General features: G+C 34.5%; 1 protein-coding gene across 1 annotated transcript in view; it reads right to left on the bottom strand.

Annotated features, from left to right (window-relative positions):
* Positions 1–26,045, bottom strand: part of Dnah3 (dynein heavy chain 3, axonemal) — a 118,874-nt gene that overhangs the window by 25,797 nt on the left and 67,032 nt on the right. The window contains exons 44-52 of the mRNA XM_036372440.2: positions 20,637–20,762; positions 18,162–18,322; positions 15,243–15,485; positions 14,947–15,066; positions 14,329–14,874; positions 13,935–14,246; positions 13,706–13,853; positions 8,544–8,754; positions 6,243–6,377 (exon numbers count right to left, since the gene is read on the bottom strand). Of these exons, the coding sequence (XP_036228333.2) occupies positions 6,243–6,377; positions 8,544–8,754; positions 13,706–13,853; positions 13,935–14,246; positions 14,329–14,874; positions 14,947–15,066; positions 15,243–15,485; positions 18,162–18,322; positions 20,637–20,762 (2,002 nt within the window). The remainder of the gene's footprint in view (positions 1–6,242; positions 6,378–8,543; positions 8,755–13,705; positions 13,854–13,934; positions 14,247–14,328; positions 14,875–14,946; positions 15,067–15,242; positions 15,486–18,161; positions 18,323–20,636; positions 20,763–26,045) is intronic.

The following is a 26,045-nucleotide window of genomic DNA, read 5'->3' on the forward strand; positions in this document are numbered from 1 at the left end:
GATCGTAATTCATCAAGCAGCCTTAACATTGAAAATGATAATTGAAAATGTAATTGAAACGTTAATTTGACGAAGTTACAAAAAAATGCAGTTCATAAATAAAAAATTTCTGTATCTACATACATATTGTGTATACATTAGAGCGGGCTGACTTACAAAAAAAAAAACGGAAGTATCGTATACACGGGAAATATTCTACGGATCATTCTGAACAAGTTTGCTCATTTGTCAGAATCGGCCAAATGGCACAACTATGTCACATATGTCCCATACAACCGATTATTCAGGTTTTTTACTGTCCGGTATCCTGCCTTTAATCAAAAAGCTAAGAGCACGTAATTTCGTAGAACAGCCCTCTAATACATACATAAGAATAACAGCGAAAATGAAGAAAATCGGAAAACTATAACGTATAGATTTTATGGAAAAAATCGACCCGCTCTAATGTACATACATACATATATACATACGTTTGTACAGTTGGGTGTGAATATTTCGTGATTTACTGCTGCCAACTTTTACTGTTAACACATTTGACATATTGATTTGATTTAATAAATTTTTCCTTGAAATACAAAATGAAACATTGTTTACACACTTTCATTGGCATGTGTGGTTATTAAAATTCTATTAATAGAATAACCGCAAAAAGCGTTTGTAATTAAGCACTTTCAAATGCCACGAATTAAAATTGTTTTAAATTAACTTTTCTCATTAAAAAAGTGTAAATAAATAAATATTTATTATTAAACTTTTTTTGAGCATCGTAAATGTTAGTGTGATATTACTATGTAACATAAAGTTCATTACTAAAGTCTGATTCCATAACATGTGTATGGTCAAATGAGTTTTAGGAGGGAATAAACACACAATAATTTTGAGCCGATTTGAGAAAATGAAGTTTTATATTAAACACTTTGATTAAATTTCAAATTATTTGACCGCGACATTACCGCTTTCGACAGTGCGCTTTAAAAACTAAACTCATTTATTTTTTACACCTTAAAGTAATGTACTTTAGCTCTGGAAAGATCAGCATCTGCAAAATATATATTCGTACATATGCAAATACAATAAAATAGACAGAGACAGGGAGAGAGCGCCCTACAGTCTCGAAACAACAGTTTTGCAATTAGTTGATCATCTTATTTTAACATTTATTATGATATCTTACGGCTTGTGTGGTTTACTTTAAAGTGCAACACTACGACTAACTTTTCGTGCCTCTTTTCTTTCCCCACTTATTCAGCTAAAGTGAAAAATAACTAACTAACCGACCAAAAGTTTTGAAAAATATTTGGAAAATCAAGTTGTAAAGCCGTTTCATAGATTTTGTAGGAAATTCAATGCGCTACAGAATGGTCGCCCAGGCTTTTTAACAGTTATGACACGTTTGAGCAAACCCGGATCGTTGTTGAAGTCATTCAACAACTCCTGAGCGATGGTAATGCGGCATTGTTTTTGTTTAAAATTTTGGAAAAAACTTCGCTGCCACCGGTTTCATGCCCAAAACATTTGGGAAAATGTAATGACATGAGCCGATTGATATGCCAACATCCTCTGCAACTTCTTTAATAGTGATTCAACGATTTTCAAGAACAATTTTTTTTTACTGTATTTTCTTTGCTTGCTAGCGTGGTCGCACCTTCAGCATGCTCATCGTCATCAACATCTTCTATAAAGAGCTTGTACCACATTTTTTCCTACACTTTAGTCACTTTATTCCATTTTGAACGCAACATTTGATAAATATTCTTTGATCCATTTTTTTTAAAAGTCAAAAATCGAAGAGCACACAAAAACGTGACTATCATTTTCTGTTGTCAAAAACAAACCACTAATCGAAATCGGCTCCTAATGCAAGCACATAATCAACATATGTGTCCGATTATAACCAAAACAAAATGTCGATAATCGAATGTACACAGCCCGCGAAAAATCAAAATTCTCCTTTTCCTTTGAACACACCTCGTATAAAGATATACTAAAATTGAACTAGATCATGCCTTTGCTATATTAATACTCCTAGGAATCATATCTTTTTGCTATAAGTATATAAGTTCAGTCGTGTAATTTAAAAAAAAATCAAAAGAACACCTTTCACAGTTGCATTTTTTATAGGAATCTAAATCTGAAAACGTAACCGGTCAATGGTTTGCATCTAACGGAAAATATTTTGCTTGTTCTTTCTAATGAAGAAAACAGATCACATAAAGTTTATGAAGTTTCTATCGTGATTTTGATCGGGTAGTTTGTACGGGAGCTTTATACTATAGTAGTCCGATCTGAAAAATGTATTCTTAGATTATAGCAATGCCTTGGATAATAGTCTCAAAAACTGAAGGATAGTTCACATACATATATCTAGTCAGGCGGACAGACAGAGGTAGATGGTTCCACTCATACATCTATATTCTATTTTGTAGTGTCACCGATGTTTGCTTCTGGCGATTATAACCAAAACAAAATGTCGATAATCGAATGTACACAGCCCGCGAAAAATCAAAATTCTCCTTTTCCTTTGAACACACCTCGTATAAAGATATACTAAAATTGAACTAGATCATGCCTTTGCTATATTAATACTCCTAGGAATCATATCTTTTTGCTATAAGTATATAAGTTCAGTCGTGTAATTTAAAAAAAAATCAAAAGAACACCTTTCACAGTTGCATTTTTTATAGGAATCTAAATCTGAAAACGTAACCGGTCAATGGTTTGCATCTAACGGAAAATATTTTGCTTGTTCTTTCTAATGAAGAAAACAGATCACATAAAGTTTATGAAGTTTCTATCGTGATTTTGATCGGGTAGTTTGTACGGGAGCTTTATACTATAGTAGTCCGATCTGAAAAATGTATTCTTAGATTATAGCAATGCCTTGGATAATAGTCTCAAAAACTGAAGGATAGTTCACATACATATATCTAGTCAGGCGGACAGACAGAGGTAGATGGTTCCACTCATACATCTATATTCTATTTTGTAGTGTCACCGATGTTTGCTTCTGGCTGTAGTAGGGTATAAACATAATTGTGAACTATACTTTTTTTAACTCAACAGAACTTTAAACTCGTGCTCGATTTAGAACTAAGTAACAACTATGATGTAAAAGTTTATAAAAAAACGGTCAGAAATTTTAATGTTCGGTTACTATGCGATAACGTGGCCCTTCTTTTATTATTACGCGCTAACTTGCGGGTACGCGAGAGGTAACAAAAAAATATTTGAAAATTTTGTTCTAACATTTTTGTATTACAACATATTCATCAATTGAATTGTGAAACCAATTAAAGTAAAAACACATGGTAAAGAAATCATGGTAAAAAAGTAATTAACTGTTCCAAGAAATATGTAGCTACGATCAAACCGTCCACACTCTCGACGTGAAGAAACTGGTTTTGATTGAGGGAAATCTTTACCTACTAAAAATGTGTACACCATTAGGCGGTACTGATGATGAAACACAGTGTTGGGTGTAACATTAGGAAGCACAGTAAAATATAATCAAAACATATTTTCATTTATTTAAAAGTCAACTACCTGATGATAAACTGAATTTGAGGTTATGGAACAGTTTAACAAATTTCTCAACGAAAAAAATATGCATCGATATTTTATCCGTTTGCTATGGTATTCTAATACGAAATTTAAATAAACACCTACTCTCTCTTATCTTTAAATTATTACTATTTTTGGGGTTAAGTGACTAGCTAGCGTTTTAACAAGCGCAGCTTATAAACCAGCTTACTTAAGTCGGTGCGTTACTCATTTTTATATTCATCCAAAGCAGAACACATGCCTATAATTGGTCCACTTTTTCGTGCTCGTACTTCCTATAGACTGGACGGCTTTGCGACGTCAAGTTCTTTATTGCTGTCGTAATCTCGGAAAATAAACACGATGAAAAATCAAAAATGTTCAACTCATCTGCTGCCCACTGACACGTGGCCATATACACGTGTACATACAGACTTTACATACTTGTATATTCCGCATACGGAACTTTGTTTGAAAGATGCTCAAATCATTTGATACGGTTCGACTTGACAAGTAATTTGTTGTCGTACGTCGTATATAAAAATCGCAAATCACCATGAACTTGAGTTGATGCGTTTGTTGATTTTATATTTATAACATTTTTTGAGTATTTATACACACACACTCATACATACATATGTAGGTACATAAGTATTGGCGCATAAATGTTTGGCCAAGTAACTGTCTGCATGCTCAAAACCCCAAAAATCCATTCAATTGAAGAGCACTCAGCATAATAAGTGTTTTCTGAGAAGTCATGTGCGTGTGTATGTATGAGTATTTATGTATGCGCGCATGTTACTCTGCTTTTATGTGCTTTTAATTGGATTTGTACCGACGTCACTCGTTTATTATTTCTGGCTGACTTCATTGCGTCATTAATCTTAGCCAATTCGAATTTGTGAGTTTTGATAAAACAACAAAAAAAAGAAAGAAATGGGTGGAATATTTCTAAGAAAACGGTATATATACTTATATATTTATTTAAATACATACAAAACAAGTAAGGAAGGGCTAAGTTCGGATATAAGCGAAAATTTCCTTCAAATAAATTTTTCCCGATTTCACCCATTTTCACACTGTCGATAGAGGTGCCAGTGAATTTCATTATTATAGCCTTAGCGGCTTAGGAGATATGTACATTAAACCTTTTAGGGGGCGGAATCACGTCCTGTTTACCAAATAACAGTCTTGTATCTTATTGTGGAGCTTAGTTATAGCAATTTATTTGTTTTTGATTAATGGCGTTTGGCAGTGGTCCGTTTACGCACATTTGCAATACCAACCGTCTTACGGTACCAAGAAATGTGTGTACCAAGTTTCATAAAGATATCTCAATTTTTACTCAAGTTACAGCTTGCACGGACGGATGGACGGACTGTTGGACAGACAGTCACCCGGATTTCAACTCGTCTCTTCATCCTGATTATTTATATATATATAACCCTATATCTAACTCGATTAGTTTTGGGTGATACAAACAACCGTTAGGTGAACAAAATTATTACACTCTGTAGCAACAGGTTGCGAGAGTGTTAATATCAAATTTGTCCCAGACTGACAAAAAATATAATATATACATATACATTCATATATATAAGTATTATGCGTTTGATGCGCCGTATTCGACGTGTTCGGCCCGAATATCGCGAAGATGGAAGTTGGAGTTTGTTGCACGATAATGCGCCGTCGCATCGATTAACGCTTGTGGTCGATTATTTCACCAAAAATCACATTTTAACAATCAACCACTCCCCGTGTTCACCTGATATGGCAATGTGCGACTTTTACCTTTTCGGAAAAATACATTTGCCGATGAAAGGAAAGCGTTATGCAGACGTGGATGTCATTCAAAAGGCTTGCACCGGCATACTGGCGGCCATACCGGGCAACGAGCTAAAACACTCCTTCGACATGCTTTTGGACCGTGCAAAAAGCTGTATTAAAGCAGAAGGGGACTATTTTGAATAAAATTAATTGATTTTGCCGATAAAACCATTTATTCCGTAATTTTTTTAAAAGTCCTGTTTACTTTGGAACGCACCTTGTAGTATATTGTATATAGTATATAGCATTCATGAGTCATTTATAGTTTTTGGGGAAGAAATATCCACAGGCTCTTGAAATTTTTAACAGTTTTACTATCAAAATAATTGAGTACAGAGTATTTATTAATAAGAGAACAGAGTGACGGTCTCGAAATTATTAATCGAACTAAAACGTGTAAGTTTAGTATAGTATTATACACGTATATTAAAAAAAATGTACACAAATTTATATTATTATGGAACTCTACCGTTTTTAAATCTGTAAATGAATATATTTCTAACTATTTGGTCCAGATCCCACACATTTAAAATCTTAAAGTAAGATATTTTTTCAACAAGCTCTGAACATTTATCAACAGATGTACTTTTTATACTAAACGTTTTCTTTAATACAAAAAAATATTTCTTTGATTTCGTTTTTGTAATAGTAATTCCATATATTCTGAATTTATAGTTTTTGAAGATTTTATTTGTAGTAAAAGTAAAGAGACTTTGTTTTATTCCTTCGAAATATGCATTTTAATACAAATAATAAACACGGGAAATCTATACTTTTAGTAAAAAATACTTTTTCTACCAACCCTAACCACATTTCCATTTATTATTAAAAAAATTTTAAGATTAAATACTCCAAAAGTCCAAATGTGTACTTACCGACATTTTCAATTAACACAGGATTGCCATATGTTACAGAAAGCTCAAGTATTTGCATATAATTAGGATCACTTTGCTTGATTACGCGCAGATACTTATCCTTTTCCATATTCTTAATCCATTTGTTAGCTTGGACTGGAATTACAGGTAAGATAATAGAAAGTAAATATGTTAGATAAACATTTCTTTAAGAATTTATAGCTTCAAATTTACTATAAATTATACCGATTGAGAAATTATAAAAAATTAAATCCGGTTAATTATTCTGAAATTCCAACGATATTATACGAAGTTTGGTAAATGTTTTCGAAATTTCCACTAAAAGTAATAACAACAAGTAAGGAAGGGCCAAGTTCGGATGTAACCGAACATTTTATACTCTCGCAAAGTCAAATGGTATACTCGTTTGAGATTTCTTTGTGGATTGACTGATATTTTCGGTAGAAGGTCAACTATAGGCACTGGGGTCTACAGATTTAGTACTTAGGGGTTTGAACAGTTTTGGTTCGATTTAGACAATTTTTGGCCGCAAGGTGGCATACTTTAATTGCATTATTCAAGCAAAGTTTTACCCCGATATAATCATTGTTACCTGATTTGCATAGTGGAAAGTGAAAGAATCAGATGGAATTTAAAATGGTGTTACATGGGAAGTAAGCGTGGTTCTAGTCCGATTTCGCCCATTTTCGCACTATGACATAGAAACATAAAAGGAACGTTATGCACCGAATTTGGTTGAAATCGGTTGAGCAGATCTCAAGATATGGGTTTTCACCTAAAAGTGGGCTGTGCCACGCCCACTGTCTAATTTTGAACGCGGTTCCTATAAAGTCATCTTATACCATCTCAGAGATAAAATTTAATGTCTCTGGCGTGTTTAGTGCTTGATTTATCGCGCTTTTAGTAGTTTTTAACAGTACCGTTATATGGGGAGTGGGCGGAGTTGCCACCCGATTTCAACTATTTTCACACCGTCAATAGAAGTGCTAAAAACATTTGCTTCTAGTGAATTTTGTTATTATAGCATTAGCGGTTTAGGAGATATGCACATTAAACCTATTAGAGGCGGGACCACGCCCACTTTTTAAAAAAAAGTTTTAACTGCAGATGCCCCTCCGTAATGTGATCCTGTGTACCAAATAACAGTCTTGTATCTTATTGCGGAGCTTAGTTATGGCAAGTTATTTGTTTTTGATTAATGGCGTTTTGTGGGCGTGGCAGTGGTCCGATTAAGCCCATCTGCAAAACCAACCGTCTCACGGTACCAAGAAACATGTCTACCAAGTTTCATAAAGATATCTAAATTTTTACTCAAGTTAGAGCTTGCACGGACGGACAGACGGACGGACAGACAGTCACCCGGATTTCAACTCGTCTCTTCATCCTGATCATTTATATATATATAACCCTATATCTAACTCGATTAGTTTTGGGTGATACAAACAACCGTTAGGTGAACAAAACTATTATACTCTGTAGCAACAGGTTGCGAGAGTATAAAAATATACCACTGAGACTCCGGTACCAAAGTCTCGATATAGCACCATCCACATTTGTTATAACTTTAAAAGAACTTTTAAAGCATAGAAATCATTAAATCTGTGTAGCACATATTATTCCTTGTTAGTACTGATGATATTATTATAAATATTGAACCGATCTATTTATGCCCTAGACATTTCTCTTCGGATACATTTTCTATAAGACACCTAAATTCAAAAACTTTTGTGAGGTGGATATATTTGAAAGATCGGCATTTTTACGACAATATGGGCGGATTTCTCGCCAAGAGATTCATAATATAATTATTTAATTCATGTCATCAAATATCCAGATATTCAAATAGTTCCTACCTTAAATTCATTATAACGAAATTCGTAACTATTTTACTATTAATACCAGGTGTACCAGTATGAAGTGATTGGTGTACCAGTAGGTAGCAGCCTTAATTTGTTTTCTGTTTGGTTTTCATGACATCTTCCTGTCGATCATGCTCTATCAGAAGCAACACGCAAAAGATGGTTTTAAAGGTTCAAAGATAACGATTTCGATGTGAGAAATGAAGCACGTCAAGGTGGTCAAAATGTCCAAAAAGCAATGCTCAATACAAATGAATGATTTTTTTTTTGCTTTCCCATCATAAATTAGTATTTCATTTTCACAAAAAAAAACAACGTTCACTTCATACCGGTATACCTGCTAAATACCGAATAATTGCAAACAATCAGCTGCCACTAATAAATATAAACACACATGACTACAAACAACTTCAATTAACCGCAGCGTATCAATAGAAATCACCTTGTGGATCTATCATTAGCGGATATCGATTCGAGTTGGCCACAATAATGCCATTCTCTACAGAAAAGTTATCAGCCGGCAGACCGGCTAATGACCAGGCGCGTATCTGCATTGGATTTCCCAGTGTGCTGGCCAGTGAGAACTTCTCCGAACAAGGAATTTTTTGGCGCACACACAACGCATTCCAGTCCTCCAAAATTTGCGCGCGATACTGTAATGAAAAAGCATACATTAGTTTGACACACACACACATGCATACACATAGAAATATTTTGCTAATTTGCAAATGATATCTTCTGTTGTGCAAAATATTTTTCAACACAATACAAAGTTTCAATCAGACAGTAATTTATGGATTCGCGGAAATATGAAAGGTTTGCAATGGCGCCGACTTCCCATTTGTTTTGCTGTGGGTGGTAATTACAGCTCACTTATCAATTGTATATGAATTCCGCTTTAAATCACCAACTGTCTGCCACATTTCTGTAAAGCTATGCATGTCTATTTGGCGTGTCTATGGTTTGGCTTTATTAATCAGCACATTTATTTGGCTCTTTGCAGTTTCATTCGCCATTTTGGTATTTTGATGCCAAAACTATTTTTGCCCAATGTGTTATGCCTTAAGTACATATATAGTTGCGAGCAGTTAATTAGCAGTTAATGTATTGTTTATAGTCAAACCAAAGTGAATAAAATTTCACATGGAAGGAAAAGAGTATAATGTTTTGATGCGCTCGACAGAAGCAACAAAATTCTAATTTCCTACAAATTGTATAAAGGTCGTAAAGTCATCGAAAACTTGCCTCATGCGAATCGTCCATCAATCGTAGTTAATGGCGTTAACATTGAAAAAGTTAAAAAAAAACAAGTAAGGAAGGGCTAAGTTCAGATGTAACCGAACATTTTATACTCTCGCAAAGTCAAATGGTATACTCGTTTGAGAATTCTTTGTGGATTGACTGATATTTTCGGTAGAAGGTCAACTATAGGCACTGGGGTCCACATATTTAGTACTTAGGGGTTTGAACAGTTTTGGTTCGATTTAGACAATTTTTGGCCGCAAGGTGGCATACTTTAATTGCATTATTCACGCAAAGTTTTACCCCGATATAATCATTGTTACCTGATTTGCATAGTGGAAAGTCAAAGAATCAGATGGAATTTAAAATGGTGTTATATGGGAAATAGGCGTGGTTGTAATCCGATTTCACCCATTTTCGCACTATGACATAGAAACATGAAAAGAACGTTATGCACCAAATTTGGTTGAAATCGGTTTGAGGAGATCTCAAGATATGGGTTTTCACCTAAAAGTGGGCTGTGCCACGCCCACTGACTAATTTTGAACGCGGTTCCTATAAAGCCAATTTATACCATCTCAGAGATAAAATTTAATGTCTCTGGCGTGTTTAGTGCTTGATTTATCGCGCTTTTAGTAGTTTTTAACAGTACCGTTATATGGGGAGTGGGCGAAGTTGCCACCCGATTTAAACTATTTTCACACCGTCAATAGAAGTGCTAAAAAAATTTGCTTCTAGTGAATTTTGTTATTATAGCATTAGCGGTTTAGGAGATATACACATTAAAACTATTAGAGGCGGGACCACGCCCACTTAAAAAAAAAAGTTTTGACCGCAGATGCTACTCTCTAGTGTGATCCTGTGTACCAAATAACGGTCTTGTATCTTATTGCGGAGCTTAGTTATGGCAAGTTATTTGTTTTTGATTAATGGCGTTTTGTGGGCGTGGCAGTGGTCCGATTACGCCCATCTGCAATACCAACCGTCTCACGGTACCAAGAAACATGTCTACCAAGGTTCATAAAGATATCTCAATTTTTACTCAAGTTAGAGCTTGCACGGACGGACGGACGGACGGACAGACAGTCACCCGGATTTCAACTCGTCTCTTCATCCTGATCATTTATATATATATAACCCTATATCTAACTCGATTAGTTTTGGGTGATACAAACAACCGTTAGGTGAACAAAACTATTATACTCTGTAGCAACAGGTTGCGAGAGTATAAAAAAAAAAAAAATACAGTGCTTGAAAGTCGTGGCGTTGGCATCAGAAGTAATGCAGAGGATTTCGACATCTAATGGGTATGAAGCCGGACAATGCTAGACTCGTAGAAAAATACGCGAACTTTTACAAAAACGACGTCGAGTAGAGGTCGCAAACGAGATGCTTGATAACGGCGCTGAGGGTTCTATGGTACATTCATCAAAAGGATCATTACTGGTAACGAGAAGTGGGTTTATGAATATGGTGTCGATAATGTCCAACAATCTAGCAAATGGAGTTCCAAAAATGAGACGAAACCGAAAAAAATCAAAATTCACTGAAGACACTGAAAGCCATCGCAGCAGAGGCTTAAACCAGCATATGGAAAATTGGATTAGTAAAGCGATAATAATGTTTTGTAGTAAAATTCGTGAAAATGGCCGTGTGAAATTAGATCAGATGGTATATTCAATCTCCATTGAGAATCTGTAGCAAACTCGATTACGAAATATTTTATTAAATTTAGGTGAGGTTTACCTTAGATTTAGGCCATGCAGATTTTGGGTGCAGAAACAGCTTCGGAATATAATATTTGCTATTTATGAACTTAACAAATACCAAATTTTGAAAATTATTTATATATATATTATATAATTACCTGGAATACTGTTCTGACCTAATATTTAGTTTTATGTTATTCCTTCGTAGTATTCTAGTGTTAATTCAAAGCCATTTATCATAAAGATTACTTTTAGAATAGTATACTAAAAATACCAAATTTATTGCTCGGAACTGTACATGTACACCAACATATTTAATCTCACATTTTATAGTCAGGTTTTAGTTAAAAAATAGAGTTAAGCAAGTTCATATGTAAATAATTGTTAATAGCATGACATAAATAATAAATATAAATACATTCCTGTTTTAACCCATTAGTATCCAGCAGGAATTTCCGCGATAAATATGCAGGAAATTAAGCTTTGATAACAATTGGCTTGACTTCAATGGAAAAGAATAGTTATGTTAATTGAATATTTCGTTTATTGCTATTTTTTTTGTAATGTGAGATATTTGGAGACTTGATTATCAAATGCACAATTTTTCCAACAGGTGCTGTATATGTATGTATATATATCTGTATCTATTTACATTACATCACACGTAAGAGCATTTATTTAGGTATACGCCGGTTTTATACTGCCATTGTCACATCACGATTAACTGATTAACCAGTAAAATCAACATAGCTTCGCTAATTTTAGCCGAAACTGTGCAAATATTTCACTAATTACACAAGCATTCTCCAGCTGATTGATATATTAAAATATTCTACGCAGACATTTTCAAAAATAATTAATATATGATTTGCAATATTTATATATGTACATATCAAGGATTGTAATGAGCACTTTACCAGAAAATTTTAATGCTTTACGGTGTGTTTGTCAAGTTTATAATTTATGCCAAATGGAGGGGTGAAGTGCTTTAAGCGTGGTTTGTAAATAAGACTTATTTGATTAAATTTGTGTGCAAATGTTTATTTATTAGTTTATGTAATTATTGGTAGGATGGTACATGGATAGCAGAAAGCATGAAGAGGGGAATTTCAAAAACCGAAAAATTGTCGTACTATCGGGTTTTAGTGCACAAACAGTCACCGACATTCCTCCCTTCCGTCCCTTCCGTAATTTGTCAAAATTATGCCCGTAGTTGCAACGCAGAAATCGGTTGTTCTCTTTTGTTTTCATTTCACCAATGTTGCCATTGTTCTATTTGTATACACGATTTTTCACATTTCAGTTATAATTTTTCATAATGTAAAATATCAAAACTAAAATCAAACTATTAAAAATAGTTTGCCTATTTAGAAATAAGTGTATTCGACTGTGATTTTAATTTATTTTAAGAATATTTCAAATATATTCAAGTTCATTTTTTAATTACTACAAAATATCGAGATTGGCAACCCTGCGTTGCAAGAGATTGCTCTTTCACTCTCAGCTCACCCGTTTCTACGGAAAAAATCCAATTTTCGCGGTCATCCTACCGTACGGTCTGTTGAAGCGGACGGTAGAAGTGGTGGTGACTGTTTGTGCCTTTAGATGGTAGTAAGAAGTAATTAATTTATGGAAGTTATCTCCGATCTACTACAATTTCAATGCTCGGTTTTTTACGCATTCTGCCTCTTTCTTATGTGGTGTAACTGCTACGTATACTATATCTGCTTCATTATATTACTATCTTGTATTTATCGTAGTTGTCTGTTCGTACTACGTAATACGCTCAAAGTTTGCGTGTTTTGGAGGTCGTTGATTGATCTCATTTAAATAAAAAAATATCGTCTTATGGGATCATGTGGGCGAGAGAATGATGAGAATCTTTCAGAATAACGATTGTAAAAAAAAACGTAATTATTTCTGAATAAATTTCTTTATTTATTAGCAATTTTATATTTTTCTCTAAAGTACTTTGAATGCGCAATTAAATATATATCTTTTTATTCCACATATTTTTAATCCTGAGCACTTTTACACACTTTGTATACAAATTCAGCCATTTACTCCTCGTGAAGCTGCGCTCACATAAGTACATACGAAAATGTTTTACGTGCTCTCGCATATAAACAACTCTTTTATACGCTACAACTATTTTAATCGAATTTCAAAAAATATTCTATCGCTAAAAATAAGTATTTTCTAACACATCAACACAGTACCACCGACGGCAGTTAAAAAAAAAATATAATAATTTTTTTGGGACATGCCAAATCCGCGTCGGCAGTGATTAATTTCATTGACAGTTAGAGTGGTTGTTCATTTTTTGTGCGAGCAACACACTACTAGTTGCTGCAATTGAAAATATCAATAACGCGTTAAATGTATAGCTTAAACGAAGCGTATTAATAGCGAGCCGACAGTTAGAAACAAAATAAGGTGTTATTATTATTTTATTTTAAAAATTCAAGCACACGTACTATATATGGAAATTTATATTGTACTTTTGCATTACATATTGTTAAACAAGAGTTTTTTGTTGTGCCACTGGATTTGGAATTAGAAAGAAACGAAAACGAATGGTCTTGAAATCATAGATTAGGGTTGCTCTTTAGCGATATGACTACACCAGTGTATAAAAACAGCACTAACTCACCTCGGTTGGAAAGAAACCCAAATAAGCTACTGCGCCACCAGCTAGCAAAACATCGCCGACAATATTGCTAATCGATTTATGTAAGTTATGCGCTGCCTCCGACCAACGCGTCTTCTCACCGCCCAGTCCACCAAGTAGCTTCTCCGCGCTGCGTGTAAACAAAAGTAAAAATAAAATTAAAGATACTTTAAAATACATTTTTCAGTTTTAACATTTTGACGAAGATTACCGATTCAATTTCTTCTCGCAGTTATCAATCTCATCTTCTAGACGCTTCTTCTCACGTGATTTTTCGGCAAAGAAGTCATTCAATTTCTGCAATTTGTCCAAAATTACTTGCAGCTCGGCACGTTTCGCATTCAATTTCTCCATTTGCGAGGCCAAATCGGCCTCTGCTTCGGCAAGTGCTTGTTGTTTGGGTTGCACGATCTTCGCTACACGATCATACACATCCATAGCGCGCACCCATTTGCAAAGACCCTCGCAGGCAGTAGAAGCACTTTTAATCTTTTCCGGCACAAAGTCGCGATCAGGTATATATCTGGGTTTAAGAACAGTTGAAAGCGTAGTAAAGACAAGAAGTCTCAAAAATTTAGCAAATATTCTACAAATATGACACACACTTCTCTCTAATCTTTTTGATATTAGTCGCCGGTATATTGTCTTTGTCGAATGTTTTCAGCGATTCTAGAAACTTCATATCGCCTATCATACGCATTGATGGCCCCCAAAAGTCCTCCACCATGCGCCCGCTGGGATCTGGCTTACGATCCGGTTTGAAGCCACGCAACACACATACAGCCTCCAGTGTTAACTTCACGGCGTACGGTGGATTCTTCATCGATTTCACAATGAATATATCAGCCGGCTTGAGTGTGTTCAATGCCTCCAATGCTGCTTCTAGTGCAGGTATCGCTTCCGCTAGATCACTTTCACAATCATCTTTGATCGCTTGCGCGGCGGCTGCGGCCTCATTGGCTGCCGCTTCATCAGCACCAACCACTTCCTTCTTTTTCTCAGCCTCCGCTGTTTCGCGTTCAATATTCACCATTATGCGTTCAGTCTCCTCGGAGAGCACCTTCAGCTTGGGCTGCAGATCGTAGAGGTTCGCCTGCATTTCTCCCACCTGACCGGCAGCAAAGTCCAATTTCTCCAGACCGGTGGTGTAGCTATTGTTTAAAAGGTTGTTTATTGCATATAATTACTGGGATATGCCAGCGCAATTGAGTGCGCACACTCACCGATCGCGCAATTTTGTAATTTCCTCCAATTTCCGTACGTAGAAACTTTTAAAAGACTTAAGCATCTCCAAATAAGATGAGGGTGTCACATAATTGCGGCGCCCCAACTCCAGATAGCAACTGTAATTTAAGTCAAATTAATGTATGTGCACATAGATATGTATGTCTGTCTGTCCATCTGTTTGTATGTATATTTAGTTTGCTTGTGCTTATTGCGGTTTACTGCTTATTTGCTTGTTTGCTTGTCAACTTATCACTTCATTCCGTTTGACAACTTTCGATAAACGTGCACTTACCGTTCGCTCGCTTCGAAGACGGAATTATTGAAATACATGACAATTTGTACCAGCTCCAATTCCAATTCACTGAGCACAATTTCCTCAACATTGTCGCTTTTCTTGTCATCCGATTCTGCGGTATCGACCGATGCTTGCTCAGCGGCACCGGCCTCAGCCTGCTCCTGTGCCTGACCCAATTTCATTGAACTGATAAAATATTCAGCAACACGCTCCAAGGCGTCAACGGGCCACGGCATGAACCTGCAAATCGTACATTTATTTGCTGCATACATATATGTACACTCACACATATCCATGGATATGGGTATTTATCTACTTTTGCCGTTCTACATGGGTGAGTATGTGGAATCCATTGAAATAGATGTATTCACATCGTGTTCTATCCACTTAACTATGTACTTATGCGCATATATTTCCCTCAGAAATTACAAATAATTTCATATAAATGCAAATAAAACAAGCATTTGCACTTATATGTGAGTCAAATTAATAAATTTAGTTAACTGTTAATTGTGGTATTTGAAATTGCCCAAATATGGCTAAAGTAATTGAATTAATTTTGCACCACTTGATCGAAAGTGTGAACTGTTTAATTGCCAAATGAAAGCTTTGACGTTATAAAATTGACTTTGGAAATTTAGCACAAGATCTAGTATGTTTCTCTCTTTTCCAATTTATTAAATAAAAACAGCTCTACCCTAGAGGAGTCTATTTGACGTGTACCGAAGACTCGGTGAGTTGGGAATTCAAATTTGTTGAAGTTAATCGCAATTGATAACAAAATAAGAACGTCAGAATTTATCGTGAATTGCTTTATTAACCTTAACCAAAAGACCTTATGTTTAAAAAAAACAAAAACTTATTCTGTGTAGGAGAGGGTATCAAGTCTTATTATTTTAAGTCCCTTGTTTTTTAAAAAATATTGAAAATTCTATAAAGATCCTTAATTTAATGGTTAGGTGGGCTATGTAATCGAAATACTCCGAGAGTATGATGTTTTCAAACGAGAAGCAGTGCTGGTCACTTAAAATTCGAAATTCTCTTAATGTAAATAATAATAAAAGCAACACAGGAGAAATTCAGACTACACTTCAATTGTAAAAACATGGTGACCTTTAGCATAGAAGACTTTTTTATGTCATTATACGAGTATTTGTTGTATTCTGCAAATATGAAAACATTCGTATGGGAATCTCTTCTATCTGACATAAGTTCAGAAATATGTCTTATTAAAATAATTGATCCTGGTTACCTGTGCAAAGTACAGAGAGCTACTGGTGTAGAAAATGTTCTGAAACTTTGGATGCTATATTAGATTTATACCATAGGATAATCCTAAGATTGGTGAATAGTCATTAATAACTACTTGTTATACTAATTTGCCTAAAACACTAATTTATTTCAAAACCGATTCGTTATCGAAAATTAAAATATCAGCTGGCATACCATAAAACTTTCAAAGTTATTGCTACTAACTTTAAATAATATTTTAGTTTTACTACATATATTTGTTATTGAGACCATTTTTTGAACAAGATGGAAACATTGATTTTTAACCTGTTTCGATAGTTTGGAAGCCTCCAGAAAGTGGGCGAGTAATGAGATTAAAATAAAAACCATTTCTAGGTTTGTTCCCGAAGACAAAAATTTGACAGAAAGATAATGAAATTGAAAGGTACATATATTTGATTTCTCTAGAGATATGTTTTAGATAGCTTTAACTTTCTTTGATTGCATTGTGGAGTGTGCTTAGAATACAAGGTATGAGTTATTGTAGCAAGATAGTGCAAAGTCTGCCTTAAGAATGAATTAAATGTAAATTTGTAAAAAAAATATCGAGCTGGAAAAATTTTTCCGACAAAAAAGAGGCTGTATTTTTGGCACATTGCGTTCCCTTCTTCTCTAATAAATTCTAATTAAATTTAAATTTCTTGCTTCCAAGTCTAATTTGAACTCAAGTCTTATTTATTACCATTTTACTTCCTCATGTTTTCTTAATAATAATCAACTATGATGCAGTCATGTATTTTAATATATCCTTATCCTTATTTGTTGTGATATTCTCATATTTAATTCATATCGTCTTTCTCTGAAATGTTTGATACATGCACTCGTAAGAAAATACCTTCGTAAGCTGCAAGATACAAGTATAGCATTTATTCTGCTTTAACAAGCTCAACAACAAAGAACTTATATAAGAACGAAAAAAAATATTTCTGCTGGATTTCGTTCGAATGGTCATAGGTAAAGCCTATTGCGGCGGGAAGCATTTGTTTAGCCGAAATGATATATAATTTCTGAGCTTGCTGACATCAAAAACGAAGGAGGAATCAAACAAGAATTTTTTGTTCGAAGCTCGAGTCACTATAAATCTATGTGTATGGAATGATGTTTCTAAAAAACGTCTGTTTTAGACTATTATCATTGTTACACTCATTTTCTCCTATATGTTTTTTGAAATCTAGCATTTTCGGACTCGCCTATCTGAATTATATCAAACTAAATATTCATGGTTTTGCACAAGATACTGAAAGGTATTCATATAGATGATATTCTGAAAATTTTAATGCCCTTTTAGAATAATTGCTTATGCTACATTTATACCATATGAACGAGTTAAGAAATATCAGAACAAGCATATAATTATCAGCAAAAATGGTTTACTCATGCTTATTTTCTAGAATATATGTTTTAACTATTGTAATATATTAGTGTTTCGCAGGCAACATTTAGGAAAGCCAAAAAATTGTTTCCAAAGACCTAACGAACCACCCTGATAGCAAGTAGCGCGCATATTGCTTGTGTATGGATATTAAACGCATATGGCTGATAAATTGAGTGATGCAATTTTACTATAAGATTTTTATACATATTATCACTAGATCACTTGTTGTTGTTGTAATTGTTCACACTTACCAATCAATCGTGCAGCAGTTTATCAGTGATGGATACATTCTTAAACGCTCCTTGAAGGAATCGCCAATCGGTGAAAATGCCAAAGCTATATGCAATTGCTCACGTATCCTCTCGATAAAGTATGCATACATCTCCGAAGGGGAATTTTCAATTTGTCTCGCCTGTGCGTCAGTCAGCCCGCATTCGAGACGAAATTCGCCCAAAGCGCAGAAGGTGGTTCGATTGTTGCAGCAGTTGTAGTATAAAATGCAGTGCGCCGTGTGTATGTGTATGTGGTTGGTGGTGTCGTTGTGTGCCGTTGGATGTATTTTATTTGCAGGAAATTATCATCAGCATCGACATCAGTGGCAGTCAGAGTGGCAGCAGCAGTGGCAGTGGCAGTGGCAGTTGCATGTGCAAGCGTTAACCGAGTTCGTAAGTAGGAAGATGCATCATTCAATAATGCAGTCGAAATATGAATTGATTGTGAGCCACTCGAGGAGGATGCGGAGCAGGGCACCAAAACAGCAGTGCAACATTGCAGTGTGGCAGGCCAGGCCATCGGGGCGGTGCGTGGCATGTAATGCAGTCAGGACGGAAGAAGTGCAAATGAAATTCCCACAGTGGTGTGAAGTGGCAATGGTAATGGTACGGAGAGCAAGCAGCACCACCAGTAGCAGTTGGTTGTTATTGTTGTTGTAGTCATGAAAATAGTGCAAAGACAGAAATTCAAAATGATGGCAACAGAATTATAAAGCAGGTTAAAGGAAGTAAAATTGAATCGGCCAAGCAAGCAACCAATATTTGTCATTTGATGGTCCGCAAACGACCGACATGGGAGTGGCAACCGGTGCAGGAAGACGGAAATGAATGTGTTACCGGAAATAAAGCAAATATAGTTCATGAAATAACAACTTGTTATTGTACGGTTGGTGCATAAGTAAGTATGGTGCACATGTATGTGTTCGGCAAATATTGTTGTCATTGTCTATGTTGCTGGTGTTGTTGTTCCTGCTATAGGTACTAACGTAATTGCTGTATTTAGTTCGATTGCCTTGTTGTAAGTGCATTTACTCGACACTGGGGCTTGTTGTGTCGCCTATTATTGCTCTATTGCCAAAATAATGAGCTACTTGTGAGCCAATCGCAACAACAAAAACAACAACTGTACGCAAGTGTAAGAACTTAGCGTTAACGAAGCATGGGTTGTAAATGCAATGTAAAAAAGAGATATTTTCTGAAATAAGGAGGTAACGGGTATTTAAAAATCTAATTTCTTTATCTTAATTTTTATTTACAATAAAAAACAATTATAAAAAAATTGGAAATTGAAAAATTTAATCTCTAGACATTTGAATGAAATATTTGTAATTAAAAAAAAAATTAAAAAAAAAGACTTTATTACTTTCTCACCCACTGTGTCTTCGATAAATTTCGACCAACTGAGCTGCTTAGTTAAAGGTTGAATAATAGCAAAAATGATTCCATACAAGAACTTGACTTTGATCGGTCAGTTTGTATGGCAGCTAGATGCTACTGTCCATACAAAATTTTGTGAATATGTCAGTTTCCCATACAAGGACTTTATTCCGATCGTTCAGTATGTATAGCTGCCATACATGCTATAGTGGTCCGATATCTACGGTTCCGATAAATGAGCAGCTTCTTGGGAAGAAAATGTATGCTAAATTTAAGATTAATATCTAAATTACTGAGGGTCTAGTTCATTTTTATACAACCAGTCGAGCGGACAGTAAGACGGACATGGCTAAATCGACGCAGCTCGTTCTTTCAAACAGCTTCAAGTTATTCTCAATAATTAAACCTTCTTAATATTAAACAATGTATATACTAATATATAAAAAAGTGTAATCCAGAAACTTTTTTATATACGTATATGCATTCTAAGTATATTATATACCTATGTAGAGTTTTATCGGAATTATTTCGATGCATCAAGTCGGCAACACCCTAATGTAATAAACTTTTCATCTCTATATTGCATTTACAGACAATTCCGTTCTAATATCAATGCTAAATTTCCGAATAACCGCTTCCTTTACATATACAGGGTGTATTTTTAGAGCTACAGAACGGAGAAAATTTATTCGAATGGTTTTAGGGCCAATTTGATAGCATTTGCTGATCAATTTCTTGACATCATTTCACCAAAAGTTCGTCCCAAGGGTTCCTACAAGATTGATTTCGTTCCAAATATGAGAATTTACTCATTCATATCTATCTCCGTTAAGCCAAAATTTGGTTCATCCCTGAGAATATTTTTTCTCTAAAAACGTAGTAAGTTGCCGCACGAAATGCGAAGTTATGAAATAAATTTCCAAGAACTACTGATTTGCCAAAAAAAAACAAAAAAAAAGAATTAACAAAATTTGCCAATTTATGCGGCACCCTATATATGCATACACCATAGTTTACATTCTAAAGCCCATCATTATTTAAATAAAGTACTCGTAAAAGGTGTACATTTCCACTCACCATTTGTTTTGCTACACTCGTCATATTCTCCATAATCGCTGCTTTGTCTTCCAACTGATAGAGATTGGGCAAATCACCAGTATTAAGTATACCATTAATGTCTTCAATGAAACCCTCATCGATGGCCTGTAAAGTAGTAGTGGAGAAGCTGAGTTGTTTACATAAATCTTTTATTTATTTAGTATATTTATAGTAGTTATTGCATTTAGCCTTAGTTAGCTACGTTGTATAGAAAACGCATTAGAGAGGCAAATTCGGATAATTATTTACAACAGGAGTCCTTACCGATATTATACCGATTACGGATTATTATTGTATATTTATGTATATGTGATTTGTTGTAGGTATTTATTTTCAAATTATAGAATGTAATATATTATACATACTTGTTGATAATTACTTTAACTGATAATTTGGTGTTAGTATATTTTATAAAGGTGTTTGAAGCCTTATTGTCATCTCAATGCGCCAAGTTTTAAGCTTTTTTAGTATTCAATTTTTGAGGTTAGATTATGTTATATCGAAATTTTAGTTAATTCCCTATCTTGAGGTCAGTCTTGCCAAATACAGTTATGTCGTTTGTGTTGTCAAAAAATTTCTGATATTGACAAATGATTTGATTGACTGAATGCCTATAGAAATGTGAGCTAAGGCACTTTCACACTAATAGTGCAGGGAAGAAAGGAGTGCTGAAATGATTCGACTTTGTCAATTGGAACCCGGCTAGATTATTAGGCTCAACGCGTCATACGTATCCGATGACGCGTCAGAGTAACCATAACTAGAAAGAGACAAACTAAGAATTTTAGTCTTGCAGAAAATAAAAGAAAAAAATCTCGCTTTAAACATAATAAAATTGCAGTTTAATGGAGATTATTGAGAGTCTCATACTTGTATGAGTGTTTAAATAAATGTCGATATAGATATTAGTAGTGTGCACAAAAGGGATGTTTATGAACTAATATTACCAAGTTGTCGTTGCAACTACTAATTCAAAGACATGAATTTTTAAAATATATTATCAATAAAATTAATAAAGCAACAATACTACGAGTATTTGAAGAAGAACATATTGCACATTCCCACTGCTTTGAGCATGACGTATAACAATCCAAACATTTATTTATGTATCGATTTACATATATTTCCATAATTAAATCATATTTTAATTATAGTTTCTGTATTAGCCTACTAAAATTATTCCAGGTGTTGATTTTCAATTGAAAGTTCTTCAAATTAATTCTCATTACGCACGCCCAACCTCTTATGGCACTTGGACATTTGAAAATCATATAGAATTTAAATTAACTCCACATAATGTATGACAAACTAAAGAAAGTCTACGCAAAATACACATTTGTTTAGTAACATAACAACAACAACAACAAAGCCTACAACTCGAATTGCAGCTGTCGACGACATGGTGTTCTCATGATGAATAGACGATTAGTTGCTGCTGCCGGCATAACACTTGTTTACATGTGTTTGACAAAAGCGGAAGTGCATTTATTGTGGCACTTAATTCAATATGGCAACATCCACACATAAATACAGATGTTACGACCAAAATTATGATGTATTTATATAGTTGTTGCACAAATAGAGAGTGGCATGCGAACATACTTCTATGCAAGACGCAGTTCATAGTTTCTACATCCCTGTGCCTCTAAATGCGTCTGTACGCTCTACGCATTATGCTTGTGTCGAATGCATTTGCATAATCTTCTGAAATTCACTACCTTTTTGGATGAACGCTATGTGCCTTCGACACACACAGGCAACTATAATTACTATTAGTATGGGTACATACTTTCGCCACTAGCGCTCGATTATCGAATACCAACTGAAGTTTATAATTGCGGGTTCAAAACGGAATGATATATAAATATATATGTAATATAAGCAAATCTCCGTGACATTCTGTGTTCTAATTAGGAAGAGGCTAAATTTTACTTTTTTGACAGTTAATGTGCAATAATACCAAAAAGCAAATAACTAATAAGATCGATAGAGGCAGGAAGACCTGTAGAAAAAACAAATCTTGTTTTGGATTATTGTGCGTTGTTATAAGGAACGTGAGTACCATGTCCAGTTAAGAATTTATCTTTAGACGGCCTAATTTTCATAGATTTTCGAATTCATGCTAGTAGAACTAGCTGCAAACTGTATGTCATATCTCGATCTTGCTGGTTATATTTAGTTTTATTCTTGACTTTATGACAGCTTCAATAGACCGTATTGGTCGGTTTAAAAATATTTCCTTTATATCACCAGTTTTTCTCTTTTGTTATTACTTCATTGCTTTTAGCGATATCTAAACAACAATGTGTTATATTTAGGATGGTCATCTTATATGATGGGCTCAAAAAATCTGTAAGCTTAATTAAAAACACACGACAATTTTTTTTTTCTTTCAGATAAGTACTCAGTCGGAATTGTGGAGGAAGTGCGAGCCCATTTTTTCGAGGCAGAGGTGTTCAGATCGTTCAGAACGCTGTAACTCACGTATATATTTTTTAGCTTAAACTTGATATTTATACTGTTGAGATGTATGTTAATAATTTATAATAAACTTAAAGCTCTATCTATTTACTGGTCGTAGAAAAAAAAATCTACAAAACAGCCCTTTACATGAGCAGACTTAAACAACCAAAATTTAGTCTGTAGGAACCTCAACTGGTCAGTATTACAGAAAAATACCAGTTTCACAGCAGTACAAACAGATACATAGCTGTCTAGTTCAATTTATTATCTCAGCAAAAAATTTAATGCGCTCTCTGGCAGGTGCTCCCCACTCTTTTTGAAAAAAAAATGTTGTTTCGCCGATGTAACAGTACTCTTTTGATCTACCAACTATGGAAAAAAATGGTTTAAGTCTTCTACTTCGGTTTAGGCCAGGAAATCTCCAGTTAAAAGTCAAGTCTTTAGTTGACATTTATAAGTGGTTTTTTTTTCTACCCAAAATTAATTTTTAACAATCTCGAGATTCGATTCCTCTTATATGCAGACCTCCTGTCTTTTACCTGCGTTATTATATAATACTTTAACCCAACATATTTATAAATATCCACACAATTTGTAGGAGCTGATGTAAACATATAAAACATAGACTACTGCATATAGGTACACCCATGTTTCTACAATAAATTTCCCTTGTATTGTTCATAGTTTTGTCCTACAATTCAATTGATTTTGTTCTTACATTTGTTAACAGTATCTGTATCATTCTGTCATAGCATTTGCAACAGTTACGTATAGTCACTCTGGACGCAGATAAACCTATGTATGTACGCCGGTATACAAATTGTTGTATATACACACATACATGCAAATAAATATAAAGCAAGCCAGTGTACAATTAATGCATTCATAGTTGCTTCACTGTGTTTGGCTGTGGGCGTGTAAATTGCTTATGATCATTGCTGCCATGCCGGCAACATTCTCCCATCAGTCGTCGAATGTCATTCGAAACAATAAATGTAACTATTCTCCTGGACCACTTGGGTGTATGTTATAGCAACCCCGTGAGAAATTTAGGTAGATATCTTTGCCTAACTAAATATGTAATTAAAAATTAAATATCTACACTACAATTATAAAGAGGAAAGATTTGTGTGTATGTAATAAATAAACTCAAAAACTACTGTGCCGATTTCAAAAATCCCTTCACCATGGGAAAGCTCCGATGTTAAGAAAAAGTTCAATCATAATTTGAGATGAGTGCATAATAGCTCACAAATATTCTCGAAGCATTGCATAGAACAAGGAAAGATTTAAATGGTCGCTTTTCTTAATTCAAGATTAACCATAGTTTAAGCAATCGTTCTTATGGTAAAGTATTGAGACGATTTGATTGATCATAAATATGCGTAAGCAATTGCAAGTTAATTAACAAGCACAAATATATTCCGAACAATTGTTAGATATTCGGAATGCCATAAAATTTCTGCACTGTTCATAACAAAAATTTATTAATTTAGAGTATTTTCTTGGAAATAAAAGTTAATTACAAAGATCATAACAGATTCAGTAATCGGGCTACAATAGCAGCCACAAATATGTAATGGATGTGTACGAAATTTATTTCTATTGTTGCCAGGCGAGCTGATATATTTTAAAACCAGCGCTAATTTTGTTGACGGAAATGAAACTGAAATAAAATATGTCAATTTGTGTTTCTAAATTCTCTAAATGTACCCGTAATGGCATCCAATAATCCTCGTTTGAAAATTGGTTCACCTATTATTCTTTAGAGTAATTTAAGTCCACCTTGAATATTCATTGATAATCAAAGAGATTACAGGAATTTTTATTGAAGCAAACATTATGACTGAAAAAATTAAAGGAAAAACTGGTCCTGTTGTCACGTCTTCTAATTGTACTGACCGCCTATAACGTTTTCGTTTTTATTCATAAATGTCATTTACTATATTGAATAGTTTATAATACCTTAGCCTGAGCAGCGTGTGTTGGAGTCTTCTAGTCATTAATATAATTTAACTCGGGAGCATATTTTGAAAGAAATTAAATATCAAAAAAATTTGAAATTTAGAAAACTCCCTTTTGAAAACAAAAATTAATGATTTTATCATAGTATTCATAATTGCATTTATAAACTTTCACCCAACTATCGTAAGCCTTCGGTTTCGGCGTTCAAATACAAACTATACTGCCCGCCTCATATTTCCAATTTCCCGAAGGGTCTGCGTACCAGCATCCGGTCATCTCTCTCTCTCAACTCTAGCATATCTATGTATTACTTTGAATGCACCTATGGAAACCATATCGACGTCAGTCAGCCACCGGTTTGTGTGGCCATGGCGTCTTCAATATTATTACAAGTAAGTATGTAATTTCTACAATCTGTTGGCTATTTGTATGGTGAAACACAGTGTAAAATTAATATTTATTGTTAGTTGAATTGTTGCTTGGTCACTGGCATACTAACTCCCTCTACACCCGCTTGCCACGGCACTTTGTCTTGCACTACATTGCCTAATGCGACTATTTATGCACTTTGTCTCATTGTAATTTGATTTGGTATTATGGCCACGAGCAAATTGTTCGAGCAGATAAAGCAATGCAGTATATATATGTATGAAAGTACTAATGAAGTTGGGGAAAACAGCTGGGTACATGAAGCGAAGGTGTATCGGATGCTAGTTGCCGTTGTGTTAGGCATTAGTAGTAATACGTTGTGAGTAAGAAAGTAATTCTTTTTATCTAATATAAACAATGATGTTTTGAAGAAGTATGAGCATATGTTTGAAATAAAATAATTTACGAGGCTCACTTACTACTCTGCTGGAAAATATGCAATGTATTATTAGTAATTATTTAATTTTTAATAACTGAGGGCCGATCTAATCTATAAATAAAACAAGAACAAACGTTAACTTCGGTTGCGCC

The sequence above is a fragment of the Bactrocera oleae genome, chromosome 6 (assembly GCF_042242935.1).
Source record: "Bactrocera oleae isolate idBacOlea1 chromosome 6, idBacOlea1, whole genome shotgun sequence".
Lineage (NCBI taxonomy): Eukaryota > Metazoa > Arthropoda > Insecta > Diptera > Tephritidae > Bactrocera > Bactrocera oleae.